We start from the raw sequence: 17,686 nt of genomic DNA, 5'->3' as shown, positions 1-17,686 counted from the left end.
AATAATAAATTGCCTTAGTACCCGCACTACTAGCTCACCCACCCTACACATTCCGGCCGGATAAAATCGTTCAAAACACAACCCACCGATCCACCCATCGAGCAACGTGTTCGCTTACCCGGCTCATACAGATGGATAAAAAGTGTGGAGTGAGCTGAAGGTTTTTCACGTATTTGTTTTGCTTCCCGCATTCGCATTCGAGACCGAGCCGCATACAATCGCACTCACACTAGCGGAAGCTATGTTTGGCTGTGGTTATTATTATGGTCTCGTCGTGCATACATAAACCTGAAACCTGACTGGGTGTGTGTTTGATGGTATTGGTGGACATATAGTGCATGTAGTCATCCATTTTTACACAACCATTTGGCAGTGGCGTGATCCGAGTTATGTTGTGAGTCTTCTGTTTCTTATTAGTTCAAATTTTCATTCTGCTGAAAATAATGAATCTGCGTCCAAAATCGGATTCTTCTAGTGCAGAAAGGTGGTAAAACATGAGCAGTTGGAAATTAATTGGTTCGTTGTGGTAACAAAAAGAAAAATTATGTTGTTTTTTGATAGTTTGGGATGGGTGGTGCAGGCTCTCCCTTTGTTTTGAGTGGATCGTTACCTTCTATGTTGCCCTTGAAGAAGAGTGTAATGCTTGTGTGTTGTACCTTTTTGATATCGTTCTCTGTAAACAGGTAGTAGACTGCCAATAGTTGCCAGTAGAATCTTTCCGTCGGAATCATGGAACGGGCCGGAACAACTGCCAAAGCTGCAATCGGTATGTACCGATGCAGTCAGATGTACTGAAGATCTATTGATTTTCTTCGCTCCCACAATTTTCGAAATTATGTAATTTGCCATCCTTATGAAATCGATATAATCTTCTGCGTTTTGTTTTTGTAGCGTTCGAATCAGTCACAAACGCGTCACGCGTTGATGGATTTGCGACGGCAGGCTATACCAGTTGACCGCCAGCGACAGGTTCTCCACGAGCTGGTGGACAAGTTGGAACGATCACCGACTGAGAAAAAATTTGCCATACGGGAAGGAGCTATAGAATTGCTCAAAGAGTTGCAGTATTCGCCGGATCCGGTCATTGTTGAGCATGCTCGGCTTGGACTGGCCCTGATGGGCTATGTGCCTCCACTGCGCGGACCGGGCATTAGAATTCTCAGTGTTGATGGAGGCGGAATTCGAGGTATTATCGTTGCTGAATTGCTCCGAAAGATGGAGAAGATGACCGGCCGAAAGATCTTTGAGCTATTCGATCTGGTGTGCGGAGTATCGACGGGAGCAATTCTGTTGTGTGCTTTAGGTGGGTTTGATAGATTTTACACATTGCAGCCCTTTCATAATGGATATCCGTAGCATCCGAAAAGAAACTCACCCTGGACGAAAGCATACACCTGTACAAGAGAATGAGCCACAAAATGTTCCACCGGCCAACAACGCTGGACATGCTGACCGGTGCATCCCGTTTAATGTCAACTCATGCGTACTACGACATCGATCTGTGGGAAAGTTTACTAAAGCAACACGTTGGATATTGTAGAATGATAGATACGTCGAAATTAGCCCATGTTCCAAAGGTATTTTTTTGCAAAACAGTCCAATCAAACTGACACTTAATCAAAATCCCTTTTGCTTAGTTCTGTTGTGTGTCGACCACCATTTGTGACGAGTATATCGATGCGCACGTGTTTAGGAATTACGCGTTCCCACTGAACGTGCAGTCAGTGTACTCCGGTAGCCATTCGGCTCGCCTCTGGGAGGTGGTACGGGCATCTTCGGCAGCACCGGCCTATTTCGGGGATTTCCAGCTGGAGGGCAAACTCCACCAGGACGGAGGCATTCTCTATAATAATCCGACGGCCGTGGCCATCCACGAAGCGAAATGCCTGTGGCCCGATGAGGCGATCCAGTGCGTGGTATCGTTCGGGACGGGCAGAACCCGAACGAGACCACGCGATTGGAAGGACGGTCAGAAGATCATCAGCAAGAATATTATCGAGCAGACGTCGCTTTCCAGCTCGTGGAAGACGAAGTTTTTGCGAATTTTGGACTCGGCAACGGATACGGAAGGTGAGTAGTAAGTCTTCCGGTCGGCATGACAGCTGTACGGGCAGATTTTTTTAAAGCACTCTAACTCAGTGCATTCACGGCCTTCAACGTTCGAAAGAAAGTACAGTCACTCAGTATTATGGGCCAACTAGTCACTATTATGGGTCAGTCAGCTCTGCGTGTTAATCAAATGGAAGTGGCCCATAATTGTGGGTGTGTGTGTGTGTGTGTGTGTGTGTGTGTATTCCCTCTAACTCCCACTGGCCGGCAGTGTTATTATGGAAGAACTCTCTCTACAATATCGCATTTATGACTATTGTAGACAGCTTTAGTCCGGGAGTTAGAAAGTGATAGCTCTATTGCAGATCCAGCAACCCATTTCAGAATGTCTGGAGAGTCACGCCCATTCCGAGTTTACTTTCACTTACAATAAGTCCTGCATGTATGTATCACGGTTATCAAATGGATATTGGTATTACATACACGCTTCCAGGTTCGAAAATATTCTTTGCAAACCTGGCACGTATTTAGATCATGTTTTTTTTTTAATTGTAAAATGTATTTGGACTTGTCTAACCATGATAATTTGATCCTGCTATCCATGGGTTCCGTAATTTTGATTTTCTCTAAGTTTTGCATCTCATTTCGTGATGCACTTTTGTCGTAATACTTCCTTTAACGAACACAAATCACTTGCATCGCCATGGTCATCTGGGAGGAGGTTCGCGTTTAGTGCTTTCCTTAGGAACAGTTCGCAGCCACCAACTGCCACCTGTCCAGTCTTGGGCGTATCCAGCAAGGCATCTTTCATATTGCTCGCAATCTCCGACCCCGGCGAGAGATCAGCAGTCGAGCATTTTCGTAAGCGGAAAACTTGCTGATTCACGGCAACGTCGGCCACCGAATCACCAGCAAAACTAGCGTCGGACACATTATCAACACGTTCCCGGGCTAGTTCACCAAGCGGAGCGATCTCTCAATAGAACTAGACGCCGAAAGTGTAGAATCCGAACGCGGAGAACCAGGCTCCCGGGAGACACCGAACAATAGAACTGAAGCTTCGTCGTATATTTTGGAGTTTAGATTCAAGGTCAACCGAGCCACTCAAGGCAAACACAGGCAAAACACGATATATCACTAAATGATAACTTTATGGATACTTGAAACTAAATTTCAGCACACAAATTAACAAATTTAATGCCAAAAAGTGTTTAATTCGCTTACGAAAAATACGCAGCAAAAGAAAAACACGTCAACTTTCAAGCGCGGCCTATTGCGATCTTTCCGGTGGCCCATAATTATGGGTGGCCCATAATACTGTATGTAGAAACAACACAAAAATTTGGGCATTAGATGGTTAAAAGGACAGCACGATTATTTCATCTATTGTGCAATTTTTAATTTCATAAAAGTAATCCCTGTAATCTCGTCCATTCGGCCATTTGTCTATTTGGTCATTCAGTCATCTATCTATTTGGCCATTTGGCCATTTGTCATAAGATCATTTATGAAACAAGTTGCAAAAAGAAGATTTTTTCAACACGAAAAAAAAGAGTGTCGAAAAGTAGTACTTTTCCACGCCGTTATTGTAGTTATGAAAAGTAGGCCATTATGTTATTCAAAACAGTGTCGAAAAGTGACACTTGACAATAATAAGTGCTGAAAAAGTGTTTTCCGCTCGCTTTAGCACGACCAATAACTTACTTAAGGGTCCTGTGCACCACCAGCGGTGCAGAGGGCCAACGTGAAAGACTTCCATCCTGGGCGGCTGCTCGCTTTTGCCTTGACCTGGGCCCAGGTCAGATTCCTATCGACTTGCTTAATTTCCTAATTCAGGCTCCGCCGCCATGAGCCCCTGGGTCTGCCTCTGCTGTGATGTCCTGCCGGATTCCAATCCAGCGCTTGTTTGCAAATTTCGTTTCCGCCCCGTCGAAGTGTGTAGCCGACCCACCTCCACTTTCGCTCTCGAATTTCTGTTGCTATCGGCTTCTGATGACATCGACGATGGAGCTTGGCATTCGAAATCCATTTGTGAGGCCACCAGGCACGAATTATATATCGCAGGCATCGGTTGATGAAGACCTGCAGCTTTTGAGTGTTCTCCGCTGATACACACCACGTCTCGCTGGCGTATAACAGCACAGATTTCACGTTCGAGTTGAAAATTCGGATTTTGGTACGTTGACTTATCTGGTTGGATCTCCATACGTTTCGTAAACTCGCAAAGGCAGCCCTAGCCTTCTTGATTCGTGCACCTATGTCGCTCTTGGTCCCGCCGTCCGACGCTATTTGGCTGCCAAGATATTGGAAATTTTCGACCTTCTCCACTGCTTGCCCCGCTACCGTAAAGTTGGAAGGGTTGCCCGTGTTGGTATCCAACGATTTGGTCTTGTTGACGTTGATGGTGAGACCTGCCGCAGAGGAGCGTTCGGCTAGGTCATTGAGCTTACTCTGCATATCAGAGCGCCGTTGTGTTAGTAGAGCAACATCATCAGCCAAATCGAAGTCGTTGAGATGCTCCATGGTGATAGGCTGCCAAAGCAGCCCACGGTTCGGTACGCGGTCAATTGCACCTACCATGATCTCGTCGATTACGATGAGAAACAGTAGCGGTGACAGTATACATCCTTGTCTCACACAGCGACTACCCGGATAGAGTCGGACAAGGCTCCGTCATGCAGAACTCTGCACGTGAAAGCCTCATACTGCGCTTCGATGAGGTTGACGATTTTATCCGGGACTCCCTTGCGTCTCAGGGCGCCCCACAGATTCTCGTGATTGAGACGGTCGAAAACTTTTTCGTAGTCAATGAATACCAAATAAAGGGACTCTTGGAATTCATTGACCTGCTCCAGGATGATGCGGAGCGTGACAATATGGTCCACACAAGATCTTCCGGCACGGAATCCTGCCTGCTGCCGTCGGAGAGTCGCGTCGATCTTCTCCTGTATCCGATTCAGGATAACTTTGTACAGAACTTTGAGAACAATACACAGTACCATGATGCCTCGCCAATTGTCGCACACAGTCAGATCCCCCTTCTTTGGGACCTTCACTAAGATGCCCTGCATCCAGTCGACCGGAAAAGTCGCGGTGTCCCAGATATTACAGAATAGTTGATGCAACATTTGTGCGGATAGCATGGGGTCAGCTTTGAGCATCTCTGCTGATATGCGATCGACCCCTGGAGCCTTGTTGGATTTCATGCTTCGGATAGCTGCTTCAATCTCCTGTAGTGATGGGGCCTTGGAATTGACGCGAGTAATGCGCCGCACCCTAGGCGGATCATGCCGAGATGTTGATGGCTGGTTGGCCGTCGAAACTTGAAGAAGTTGTTCGAAGTGCTCAAACCAGCGTTTCAGCTGGTCAGTGGGGTCGGTAAGCAATTGTCCAGTCGTGTCCTTCACTGGCATCCTCGGGTTCATCCTTGCTCCACTCAGGCGTCGTGAGATATCGTAGAGGAGGCGTATATCGCCAGTGTTTGCGGCTTTCTCTCCTTCGTCGGCCAGGGAGTTCACCCACGCTCGCTTGTCCCGTTTGCAAGAGCGCTTGACTTCCTTCTCTAGAGCCGAGTACCGTTGACGAGCTTCGTTCTTGGCTCCTCTGGTTCTCGCCCGCTCTATCTCAGCTTTTGCTTCTCTACGCTCCTCAATCTTCCGCCAGGTTTCATCTGTGATCCACTCTCTCCTCTGGGTGCGCAGCTCACCCAAGTTGTTCTCGCTTGTTTCTATAAAGGCATTCTTGATGGCCGTCCATTGTTCTTCTACGCTGCCACCTTCTGGAACGGCCGCAGCTCGAGTCTCAAGTTCTTCAACAAAAGACCTTTTTACCGCTGGATCTTCAAGTCGGCGTGTGTTGAACCGCCGCCCGAGTCTCTCCTCCCGTTGCTGAATCCGCGCAATGCGTAGGCGGATTTCACCGATTAGAAGGTGATGGTCAGACGCGATGTCGGCGCTGCGTTTATTCCGAACATCAAGAAGGCTCCGTCTCCATTTTCGGCTGATGCAGATGTGGTCGATCTGATTTTCGGTATGTCCATCACGGGAAACCCACGTGACTTTGTGCACTGGCCGATGGGGGAAGAGCGAGCCCCCGATCACCATGTCGTTATTGCCACAAAATTCTGCAAACAGCTCACCGTTCTCGCTCATTTCGCCGAGACCATGGCGTCCCATGACACGCTCATAGTCCGTGTTGTCAGAGCCGATCTTCGCATTGAAGTCGCCAGTGTAGATCTTGATGTCACCCGTTGGAACCTTATCCACGACGGCATTCAGTTGACTGTAAAAGTTCTCCTTGTCCTGTAGCTCGGCAGCATCGGTTGGCGCATAACATTGGATTATGGTAAGGTTACGAACCCGTGTTCTAAATCTGGCAACGATTATCCTCTCATTAACAGGCTCCCGCTTGATGAGCGCAGCACTTGCCTGGACGCTAAGTAGGAGACCAACTCCACGATGGCGGGGAGCGTTTTCACCTCGAATACCAGAGTATAGTAGTACCTGTCCCGACGGCAGTTTGTGTTCTCCAAAGTTTGGCCAACGAACTTCACTCAGTCCCAGGATTTCTAGCTTCATGCGTCGCGTCTCGTTGGCGAGTTGTGCCAGTTTACCCTGCTGGGCTAACGTCAATACATTCCATGATCCAATTCGTGTCCGTTGTTTTGCGCTAAAAGTCGTTGCCGTTAAATCAGTTTGATGTCTTTCTCTGATAGTTTCTGTAATAATTGTAAAGGTTTCAGAGACAGTAGGTGGTTGGCCTAAGGTCTCCTATCCGCCGTGATGGGGCTGCCATCTTAGGTGTAGCTTCCGGGGAAGAGCATTTCTTATTCAGCCGCTGGATGTCAGTCAGACGCTGTTTGAGCCGCACCTCCATGGTGAACAGACGCTCGGGTTGGCGAAGCATTTCCTCTATCACCGTGCTATGGTTACCGCGCCAGTGTTCGCGTCGCACCTCCTCACTCTGCTATTGTCGGATTGACAACATTGCCCAGGCTACGCCAACCAGCTGTGTCCATGTTTCAGCTAGCAGTCTTTTGTGATCATATGACTCGTGGAGGCGTGAGGTAGGAACTTGTGAGGAACTTGAGCCCCACGGCCAATAAGATCAACCCAAATTTGAGTTCAGTTTACTCATAAATCACAAAAGGTGCAGGAACTCAGCGCTGAGTAAATTTTCTTGAGTTTTTCCAGTTTTTTCCAGGTACAAATTCCCGAATATGAGAAAAGTCAAGATTGGATTCACTCAGTCTATTGGTACTACTCCTAGACTGATTTTAATTTTCGTCAATTTTACTCATTTTTCGGCAGATTTTTTAGGTTTTCCACATGAAAAAATAAAATGAAATGAAATTTCCTGATTTATGAATAAACTGATCTTAAATTTCGGTCGATCTCATTGGCCGTGTGAGTGCGGAAAAGTAAGTAATGTTACTCTACATACAAAAAAAAAAGATATTTTGATGCGCGTTATTGCCAAAATGATCTTTTTAAAGCTAATTGAATTTGGAAATCTATCCAAATGTAAACGTTGTGTACGCAAAAGTTAATGACGATATAACAAAATATTGCCCCTCCTTATATCACTATATCGACAATTGTAACTTGTGCTTTATATTCAATCCATTAAAATATCGCATACCTTCGCTTATTTCCCCCCTTGACAGCAACCCACACCACACTGAGCGATCTGTTGCCACCGGGGCGCTATTTCCGCTTCAATCCGTACTTAACGGAGTTCCTCTCGATGGTGGAAACCCGACCGGAGAAGATTGGCCAACTAGAACGGGACACGATGGAGTACTTCAGCCGCAATGAGGATAAATTCGAACAGGTGAGCAACTTGCTAACCCGCAAACGAAGCCTGATCCTCAAAGCGTACGATGCGGTTCGGGCCTCATTTGGCGGTTAGGAACAACTTGCACCGCACACTCTACCCTCAGTTTGCTCCAGTCCAGTCGTTGTTTAGAAGAAGTAAGTTATATAGTTCCAAAGATTAAGTAAGAATTTGCAAACAGTATCTCGAATATCTTAACGCATTCGAGCAAGTTCATTTTTCACAAGCGCCCCATTAAATTTCGAATGATCTTGATTTTACACGCTGTATTATAATGGTAATTAGCTTATACAAGTCAGTTTTTGTTAGTCGTAGACTAAAGCGTTTGTTTACGTTGTGATTTATGTTACCGGACTAAAGCGAAGTCGATATATTTTACCTCGTTCTAAGAAGCAAGGTTACACGAATAAACAAACTTTTCGAGAAAACGAAATCCAAATTGATGGTTTTTTTTTTCGAGGTAGATGGAAAGAAAGCGAAAATTTTCGCCCACTTCGAGTGAGTGTTCGGCCCAGTCGAAAAAAAAAACATTACAACCTGCTGCAGCATCAGTGTTGTATGGATATAGAGTCGCACTGCTGCGGTACCGTATACCTACTGTAGATGGAGAAATTGCTTCATAATTTGGGAAATTGCCTTTGCCCGAAATGCGCGCGTCTGTTGCTGCAGCAGCGCAGTAGGTATAGAGGAGGCAAGTTGGTGTCGAAGCATTATGCGCATGCGAAATCGAGAACGAATGTTACGTGGTGAGAGAATGGTTGTACAGTCGCACTTTGGATAGCACGATACATTGAATTGGGTTTTTGAATATGAATGAGTAATGAATCAATGATGCCAATAGATTGAGAGAGTTAATATTGTGATGCTAAATCTCTTTTAAACTACTACGACTACGTCTGTGATTTCTATATGTGGGTACACTTTGTGAAAACCGAAAATGGAACATGTAACGAAATTATGAAAGATTTTAGACGTGAATAACTTAGCTGCACCTTGTCCAATTTCAATAATTTTATCACCAATCGATCAGAAATATTTCTTTGCGCCGACAGCAATGCTTTTGACTGTTTAACAATAAACTATTGAAAAAGTCTGTAAATGTTAATCATTGTTCAAAAGCGTCGAAATAACTAACAAATCCATCAATTACGTACATGCATATGCTGTCTCCCCAACACAGTCATCAGAGAGTCGTAAGTAGACGAAACAAGTCGAAGTGGCATTCGCCTCCTATCTTTGGGCGTGTGCGAATATGGAAGGTTGAAATTGCGTAACATTTTGCACACTTATCGCCATATTCAGAACCACACAAAATGCTCTCCAGAGTTGTAATCTTGTAACCAAATTTGAAAGCAGGGGTGCAAGTGATTTTGACCGATTCTCTTCAACGACTTTCTGTTTCGTTAATAACTCGAAGGCAAACACATTCATTCATACGTTTGTTGCTCTGGATGATAGAAGAGCATAGCAGAAATAGTACGAAATAGGTTAGTGAAGTCATGGTCATCAAAAGAGGAAATCGATGAAGAGGATTGACTTTCACCCCTCTGTTTCTAAGCCCCTTTATTCAGTCGTCGTCATAGCAATGACAGCTAGCATCGCACCGATTTTGGTTCTTGGCTACACTTGCTGGTTGCAATTCAGCTGTTCGACATTTTCGAAGGACCACCAAAAAACATAAAATTACACTATTTTCCAGGGATGCCAAAACGTCCAATTATTGGATTAACGATTAATTGTAATTTTTCCGTTAAATATTTATCGAATTTTCAATTATGCGAGCGTGTTACCGACATCCTATCTTATTTCTACTCGTTTGATTTAGCGCAGTAGAGAAGAACCATGCCGTTAAACAGGATCATAAATTCGTCGAAAACAGTGTTAAGCGTCTTTGTGCTAAAGGCTAAGATTTACCAACTTGTTGAGAGAAGGAGTTTAACGAGAAAAACTAAAAAGGGGAGGAGCTTTAGCTGGGTGGACACTGATATTCTGCGGTCTTCGAACCTGTCGCAGACACTAGTTCAACCCCTGTCCAGCAGCAGACGGATCGAGACTCTTGCAAGTGCACAATTATTGAACCGAATAATATGGGATTGTCCGGTCCGATTTGCTGATCCAGCTGCCTACACGTCATCATCATCTTCCAAAGGCTTTAAGTCTGTACTACCATTGGTCCTTTTCAGGGAAACCAAGATTTTCCAAAAGAGTTAAATTTCTGAACATGCCACTAATAAAATTCATATCAAAAGGTTCTTTTCAGGGTATAGTCATACTAAAGAGTATAAACAGAGAGAACCCCGCTCAAATTCCTATTCCTACACAAAACACAAGCTCCTGCTGCAGTAAATAAATATTATTTATTAAATAAGAGCACGTAGTCCTACGTCAATGACATTTATATAAGGTCTGGGCCAACAGGCAGCTTGCTGGTGTTAGAAGCAAAAATGTTGTAAACATTGCTGAACATCTGCGAACAGATAGATATACGTCACTGCCAACATACTGAGAACAGATAGAAATACGTCACTGCCAACAGCTGTTTCGTGTAAAAAGATAAACATTGCAATAAAATACGAACACCACTAAACATTTGCACATTTCACTAACACCAATAAGCCCTTTGGCCCAGACCTTATATAAACGTCATTGGTCCTACGTCACCATTGCGTACAACCCCATTGGGCTGTCCCTTGTAGTTTTTTATATTTATTTTCTATGTGCACGGCCAATGAGATCAACCCAAATCAACCCCCTCAAAAATCTGCCGGATAAGGAGGAATATTGACGAAAATTTTACACAGTTTAGAAGTAGTACCAATAGACTGAGGGAATCCAATATTTATTTTTCTCATATCCGGGAACTTTTTGCTGGATAAACTACGTTTATCCGTAGAACGAAGAAAATCTAATGGCGTTTCAATGCATTGGACGGAATTGAAACTCGTTGAACGAATTTAGGGTGTGTTCCATTTGGTGAATTTTCACTTAAATATGACAGATGGAAAATTTTCAAATAAACCTGCTATTGTACCAGACTTATTTCTGACAGACCAGGAATCAATTTTGACAAACAACTTCTCGAAAATCAGATGATCAACAGAGGAATTTTCGAACATTATTATTGATTTTCGAAATGTCATATGTAAGTGAAAATTCATCAAATGAACACAGCCTTAGAATCAGGAAGCACTATTAGATTAAAAAAAAAATATCACAACAATTTGTGACTGTTTATCAAATCCAACGGAAAAGTGAATAAATTTAGAAGTCATCTTTAATAGAAACATTTTTTATTGAAACTCGTCCAGAAAAGAGAGGTAAAGCACGAGTTGTGCTTAGAAGGTCGGAAATTAGATTAAAAAAAAACCCCCTACCTATTTTAAATTCTGTTATAGAGCAAATGAACAAACGCCTCAGCTCGAGGATCTCCGATTTGAATAAAGCTTTCAACATCATTGTTAGGTTAGATTCACCAACTCTAGTTTAGCAACGCGTTTTTGTTGTGTATGAGCTTTAAGCTGCAATTAAATGTTTATTCAGGCTAATTTTATAGCGATCCTGATATTTACGACCTACAAATTTGGTGTTCTGTCTCTGAAAGTGTTGCGACTTAATACCCACTGTCCACTGCATTAGTTTTAACTGTACTAACTGTATAATATTAAGAATATAGGTTTAGATTTTAGCGCTGAACAGTAAATCGTATAGGAAACTAGCTTAAAGAACTGTAAATAGTTAGCTTTAGATAGATTTAGTTAGTAGTTAACAAATTGTGATAAAATCTGTCTACGTAGTTAATGAACAGCCCCTTACTTACAATTAATACCGTATTGATTTGAACAATCATTTTTGCACAATCAACGCTTGGCGTACTCTGCCGTCCCGTCCTGGGAAGACCTGCTCGATCCTTCCCCGTATCCACTGGTCCCTCGCCGTTCCGTCATCCACTAACACCAAGTCGTCTACCGCCAAATCCTTCACTTCCTTAAACCACTTCCTTAAACCACTTGAGTCTCTCCCACGCACCTTCCATTGTGCCGCTGGTGGGATGAATTTCCAATTGGTTTCCGCGTTAGTGAACTTTTCGGAGAGAGCTTTGTGTGTTGCTTTACTTTGCGCCTTCAACTCGTTGCTAGTGCCTTGAAAACAGGTTGCGTTGTCGGTTCAGAACTCCCTTGGTAGGCCTCAACGTGCCACGAAACGTTGCAATGCCATAATACTCGACTCCGTACTTAGTGAGTGTACTACCTCCATAGGCACCGGTCTAGTCGTGTGGCAGTGAAGAGGGCCATCCAGCGTTTTACGTTGCTTCTGCCCACCTTAACGAGCACTGGCCCAAAGTAGTCCAACGTGGTGAATGTGAAAGGTTGGATGAAAGCTGTCAAGCGCATCTCGGGAATCGGAGCCATCGCTGGTGGTCTGGAGATCGCCTTCGTTAGGTGGCAGAATGCACACGCTCGTTCGACTTTATCCAACAGTCGTCTCAGTGCAGAGATCTCGAAGCGTTGGCGAATCTCGTTGAAGATGGTCTCTCGGTTGGCGTGACGGAAACGGCGATGATACCAGTCTACAATAAGGAATGTAATTAGGTGTTGATTGGGAAGCATAGCGTTAGCGTTAGCGTTAGCGTTAGCGTTGTTATGATATACTTCGTAGATTGGATACTAGAGACACTCACGTCTCTTCTGAAATTCTCAGTTAGACTACTTTCAGGAATAATGCTGAGGAGTAAACATTGGTTCCAATCTAAACAAGAGTAACAGAAGCATGACTGTCGCTATTCCCGGCCACGCCCATCTTTACCATAACTAGGGATAAGGAAGGAAATGTTGATGTAGTACTTACTTAACGAGAGGCCACCGACTTAGCGACATCCTCATAAGTGCTACGGAGTTGGAGGGTTGGGTAGGGTATTCGGTTAGGATTCACCTCAAGTTGGCGATGCAACCAAAAGTATGTATTGTTTATTTGTTGTTTATTTAATCTCTCGATAGCCGGCTATCGAAAGAACATATTAATTTTGTTTAGTGATAATGAATTTTAAGAGTCATGACGGAGAGCTTGGGATTAAACCCATAATTTTCTGCTCAGTAAGCAAAAACGATCCCTCCAGGGTCATCGAGCATCTCAGAACCATAACGCTTCGCGACAATACAGGACTACGTTTTCGCTTGATATGCAAATAGTTTCCAAGGTTAATGTTTAATATCAAATATACACATGATGGTGGTGATTTATTGTGCTGTTGAAGAGCTTGGGGTTAAATCTATGATTTTCTGCTCAGTAAGCAAAATCGATCCCTCCAGGGTCATCGAGCATCTCATAATCCACAGCGCTTCGCGTCAAAGTACGAATATATGGATGAACTATCTATTATTGAATAACTATTATTTACGATAATTACATGAATAAATAAAATATAAACTACAAACAAAACGTGACTGTTAAAATCTCAAAAAGATATTCTCACAAATATATTTCACGCCACCAGGAATCTCAAAACCAGTAGACGCTATAATGATACTCTGCACATGTTAGACACAAGAAAAGGCCAAAAACAAGCGTCCGAAACACAAAACCCGTCAAATCCACTTGCAGTCACAATCAACGATTCTACGAATCGCGAGCGCTCACAAATCATAAAACCGCTGACTGCGACACTCTGAAAGCGAAATTGACAGGCTCTATGCATCAAACACCCGCCCTCCAATCTCCACCCGCATCCAACAGCACAAATCTCCATTACAACATCTAACGAATTCAAAACTCCGAAAATCACTCATCTATAGCAAGTTAGTGGAAGCAACCCTGCATGCAACCATTCTTAATGATACACTTGTTCTGCCTATCTTTCTATTAGGCCTGTGGACATGCGTTAGCCTCGAAACTTCTAACCAAACTGGGTAAATTTTCAGATCACAAAAAAAAAAAAAAAAAAAAAAAAAAAAAAAAAAAAAAAAAAAAAAAAAAAACTTTCAAAGGTAATTACAAGTAAGATAAATATTGATTATTTTACGCGAAAACGAGCAAGTAATATTAAATCTCTTGTATCATATGCTAATGCAAATTGACTGTAACAAAAATAATATGCTTAAATAAAATAAAATATTAATAAAATTAAATGCAAAATTTACTAGAAGATCATTATTTTATTGGTGATAAGTTTCTAATAAGCCCTCCCAGTTCCTCTGTATACAGAACAAATCTGACACTATAATCAGAATTGCTCAGTCTGCATGAAGCAGCCGATTTCATCAAGGAAGTTCTATTAACAACTAAGAACTAATCGTTTGAGGCATACTGAAGCATTAAGAAGGTGATATATGTCACTATAGGAAATCATCAACGTTGCAATGATCAGTGAACGGGCACCATATGGTACATTTTCTCACCATGAACCTATCATTTCCAGCCTATCTGAACTATTTAATAAATGGAAGCCATAACATGGGTTACGCTCCCCCTAAGCGGGCCCTCCGCATCCTGTCTCTGTCTTTATCTCAAATACCAAATGCCAATGGTATGAATGTATCTTATATCTGAAAAATCCAAACCTGTTCTAATCCACCTGAAATGACTAACGAATGGAAGACTTTGACTACCCAGCCATGCAATAGTCTCATTCCGTGCCTAATGGCAACTTGATGATTCTATTGCGCTCATCTTTTGGCACCACCCAGGGGAGACTTGGTCCTGTACCCAATGCTTAACTTATCTCCATTCCACTCAGCTACTCGCAATTTCTTGTGATATAGTGGGCGGAATATTATTATATGAGACAATTCAATGCAGACGTCTTTCCAAATTTGGCAGATCGACAGGTAATCGGTGAGTTACCACGATAGTTGCTATTCAACAACTCGCAACGTCCCATCGTCAACGCCTGCTATGAGAATTTCCCATTGCAGATGCCAACGAAATGATGTCATCGAGCTATCGATCAACTACCCTGGTTATCGCCTGGTACCTTATAGCACGATGCTAGGAGGCGAACCGGAAGAATCGATGAGCTACCTCCCCCATTAGGTGTTGATTGGGAAGCATGATCGGAAACTTAGCTTCAGTCGGTGCGTATGGTTCAGCACCCATTCGGCCACGGCTGCACAGAATGCCGTTCTCATCCAGGAACGGACACTTAGTGTAGATAGAGCTGGATATATCCACGATGGCGTGGCGATTCTCTGGTGGTCCTTGAGTCTTGACGAGTATGGCGATTTCTTCTGCATACAACTCGCTTTGAGCCGTCTTCAGAAGTGGCTCTTCGGCCCGTTGGAGTTCGTCGCTGGTGAAGTTGCCGAGTTCCAGGTTATATTTTGTTCGACGTCTGCGGAAGTTCTCGATGCAGCGAAAGACATAAGCTGCCATGCACTGCATTTTAGTCCATCGATCGAATCTTTTGAACACCATAGTTGGAGCAAAGTGGACGGCGTAGAAATGGGTAGTACGGAGTTCTTCTTCAGTTGATGTAACCGTTCGTTCCTTAGGCCAGTTTTCTTGCGGCTCGTATATTGTCCTTTGTCACCTGCGGACCATTGTTCCACTTGGTGGCTAGATCTGCAACGTTATGCTTAGACGGTACCCACCGCCGCTCTGTCTGTTGTGTAGATGACGGGATCCCGCCAACCCGAACGGAAACAAACTTGTAGTAACGACGATGGTCGTTTGAGCACATCCACGCGAGAACCGTGCTTGCATCACTCCAGCAGTAGCGCCGTCTGACTGTGTACGTGTGATACCTCTGGATAATTTCCATCCAACGGATGATCTAGCCCAGTAGCAGGCACGTAGGCAACATGTTATACAGTGACAGCGAGCCCAGCACAGCAACATAAATTATTTGATCTTTTGGAATGGTAGCTTAGGAGGTCAGAAACACCCTGCCAAAATTTGAAGTTTGCATCGGGAAAATAGACATAATGTATGGGGGAACGAACCACTTTCACATTCACAGCTCTAGGTGGCGCTGTAGTGGATTGATTTTCTTCTTGTACAAAATGTAGAACAATACTTCAAGTATTGGAAACATCTTGGCCGAAGACCGGATGTGAATCCAAGTTAACACCGAAAAGTTATTAGCATTTAAAGTGAACACCACCTGCCTTACTTCTGGGGAGGGCCTAACGCGCTTTGTGCGGTTTTTATTCCGGGCTTCCGAGAGGCCATCGGGGGGAGAAAAGGTACCAGTCGTTTAGAACAAGGTGATGCTGGATATCCATCCGTCCGTAGATGGAACTTCGTTATTGCCAGATCAGCTGTAATTACACAGAGAACCAATAGACGTTTCTTGGGACTAGCATTCATCATCAATGTGTAAATACTGGTGATCTAAAATTAGGCAATAACAGCGCCGGCCACGTGCGAATGCTGGTCAAGAAAGGAATGGGCAGGAATATGTTGACGTAATACTCGCTTTAATGAAAGCCGAGAATACCTTTGCACTTCAATGAGAAATCACTGGGATGCTGCATAAAAGGGTGTTGTTTGCAGCAGGATTCTTTTTGGTAAACTATATGCTGAATTGATGACCTAACGATTCAATATCGCGAAAGAACTTGGGTTTGAACCTACGATCTTCTGCTCAGCAAGCAAAATCGGTCGCCACTAGGTCACGGAGCTCACAAAACAATTACGATCAAGTTTTCGTTCAATTTGTTGTTACTATGTTTCAATCCCGGCGACGACCTCACCGAAGACGACAACTATTGCTCTTGAAAAGAATTTGATATGGATTTACAATCAGCACGTATTTCATAAAACTCAAATGTTACTGCTTTTGCGTACCCGTCCTTTGAACCGAATGTCATTACGGTCAATACTATAACGTGCTTGGGTTCTAACCCATGATCTTCTGCTCAGTAAGCAAAAACGGTCGCTCTAAAACCACCGTGCCCCTTACGTCACAACAAGCTACGACCGACAATCCTGAAATCCCCGAAAGTAGTTAACAATGTCTTCCGAACCGGATTTGTCTAAATATACGTATTACTTTTCCAGATCGTTCCACCGATTTCTATTATTAACGATTTTCTACAATAAGGGCCTGGATAAATCAACTCAGTAATGTAACGAGGCTTGAGTTTTAACCCATGATCTTTTACTGAATAAGCAAAAACGGTTTCTCTATAGCCAACTTGCTCCTTACATTACCATAATCTTCGACCGTCTTAACAAAAAGCTATTCAAATGAAGCAACGTCCCCAACAGCCGCCTGCAATGTCTTCCGAACTGGATCACGCATATACCCTTTCCGAGATTCATGGTTTACACAATTCTCGCGTCACTTTTCAAAAGACCCTAAGTAACAAATGTAAACAAATCGAGTTAAGCGATACAAACTATTGCTTTTCTATCATTGTATATGATGCAAAAACACCCATCCAAATTTACTTTTATTTATTTAAGAAAATTATAAAATCTGCAACACGCAAAAAATTGTCAACTTAAAATTGGTGTATTTCTGTTAAAAATGCATAAAAAAAAAACCTGAAATGTTGCATTTGGAAGTTGAGTGTATATACAATGGGTGCTACGATGAGTTTTCACCGTTTGCTCTCCAGTTTTCAAAATAACGTCCAAGCTAGGGGAAGGACAGCTTCAGGTATCAGTATCAATACCGATGGTGGAAATATTAAATATTTTAATATGTGTGATATTTGCGATTCTTATACTTAGTCTGACAGTTGTTTTTTGTTTGTTTTTGACTATTTTGGTTTTAAGTGTACATTTGACATTCGTTTAATCAAAAATGTATTTCACACGAGAGGCAAGTCATTCCTTTGTGGTCTTGCTGGCCACCGCCACC

The 17,686-nt window shown here is 43.3% G+C and overlaps 1 protein-coding gene across 1 annotated transcript; it reads left to right on the top strand.

Moving 5' to 3' along the window:
- Positions 1–377: 377 nt before the first annotated feature.
- Positions 378–8,323, top strand: LOC135700367 (calcium-independent phospholipase A2-gamma-like). The gene is made up of 6 exons (XM_065220856.1): positions 378–516; positions 684–766; positions 892–1,303; positions 1,357–1,577; positions 1,638–2,070; positions 7,715–8,323. Exons 1-6 carry the CDS (start codon positions 495–497, stop codon positions 7,957–7,959), a joined length of 1,416 nt encoding a protein of 471 aa, XP_065076928.1. The 5' UTR covers positions 378–494; the 3' UTR covers positions 7,960–8,323.
- Positions 8,324–17,686: the final 9,363 nt, after the last annotated feature.

This window comes from Ochlerotatus camptorhynchus, unplaced genomic scaffold (genome assembly GCF_037179485.1).
Source record: "Ochlerotatus camptorhynchus isolate MF236.1 unplaced genomic scaffold, CSIRO-AGI_Acam_v1.1 ptg000135l, whole genome shotgun sequence".
Lineage (NCBI taxonomy): Eukaryota > Metazoa > Arthropoda > Insecta > Diptera > Culicidae > Ochlerotatus > Ochlerotatus camptorhynchus.
Note: the sequence above shows the minus strand (reverse complement) of the source record. Positions and strands in the feature narration are given on the sequence as shown.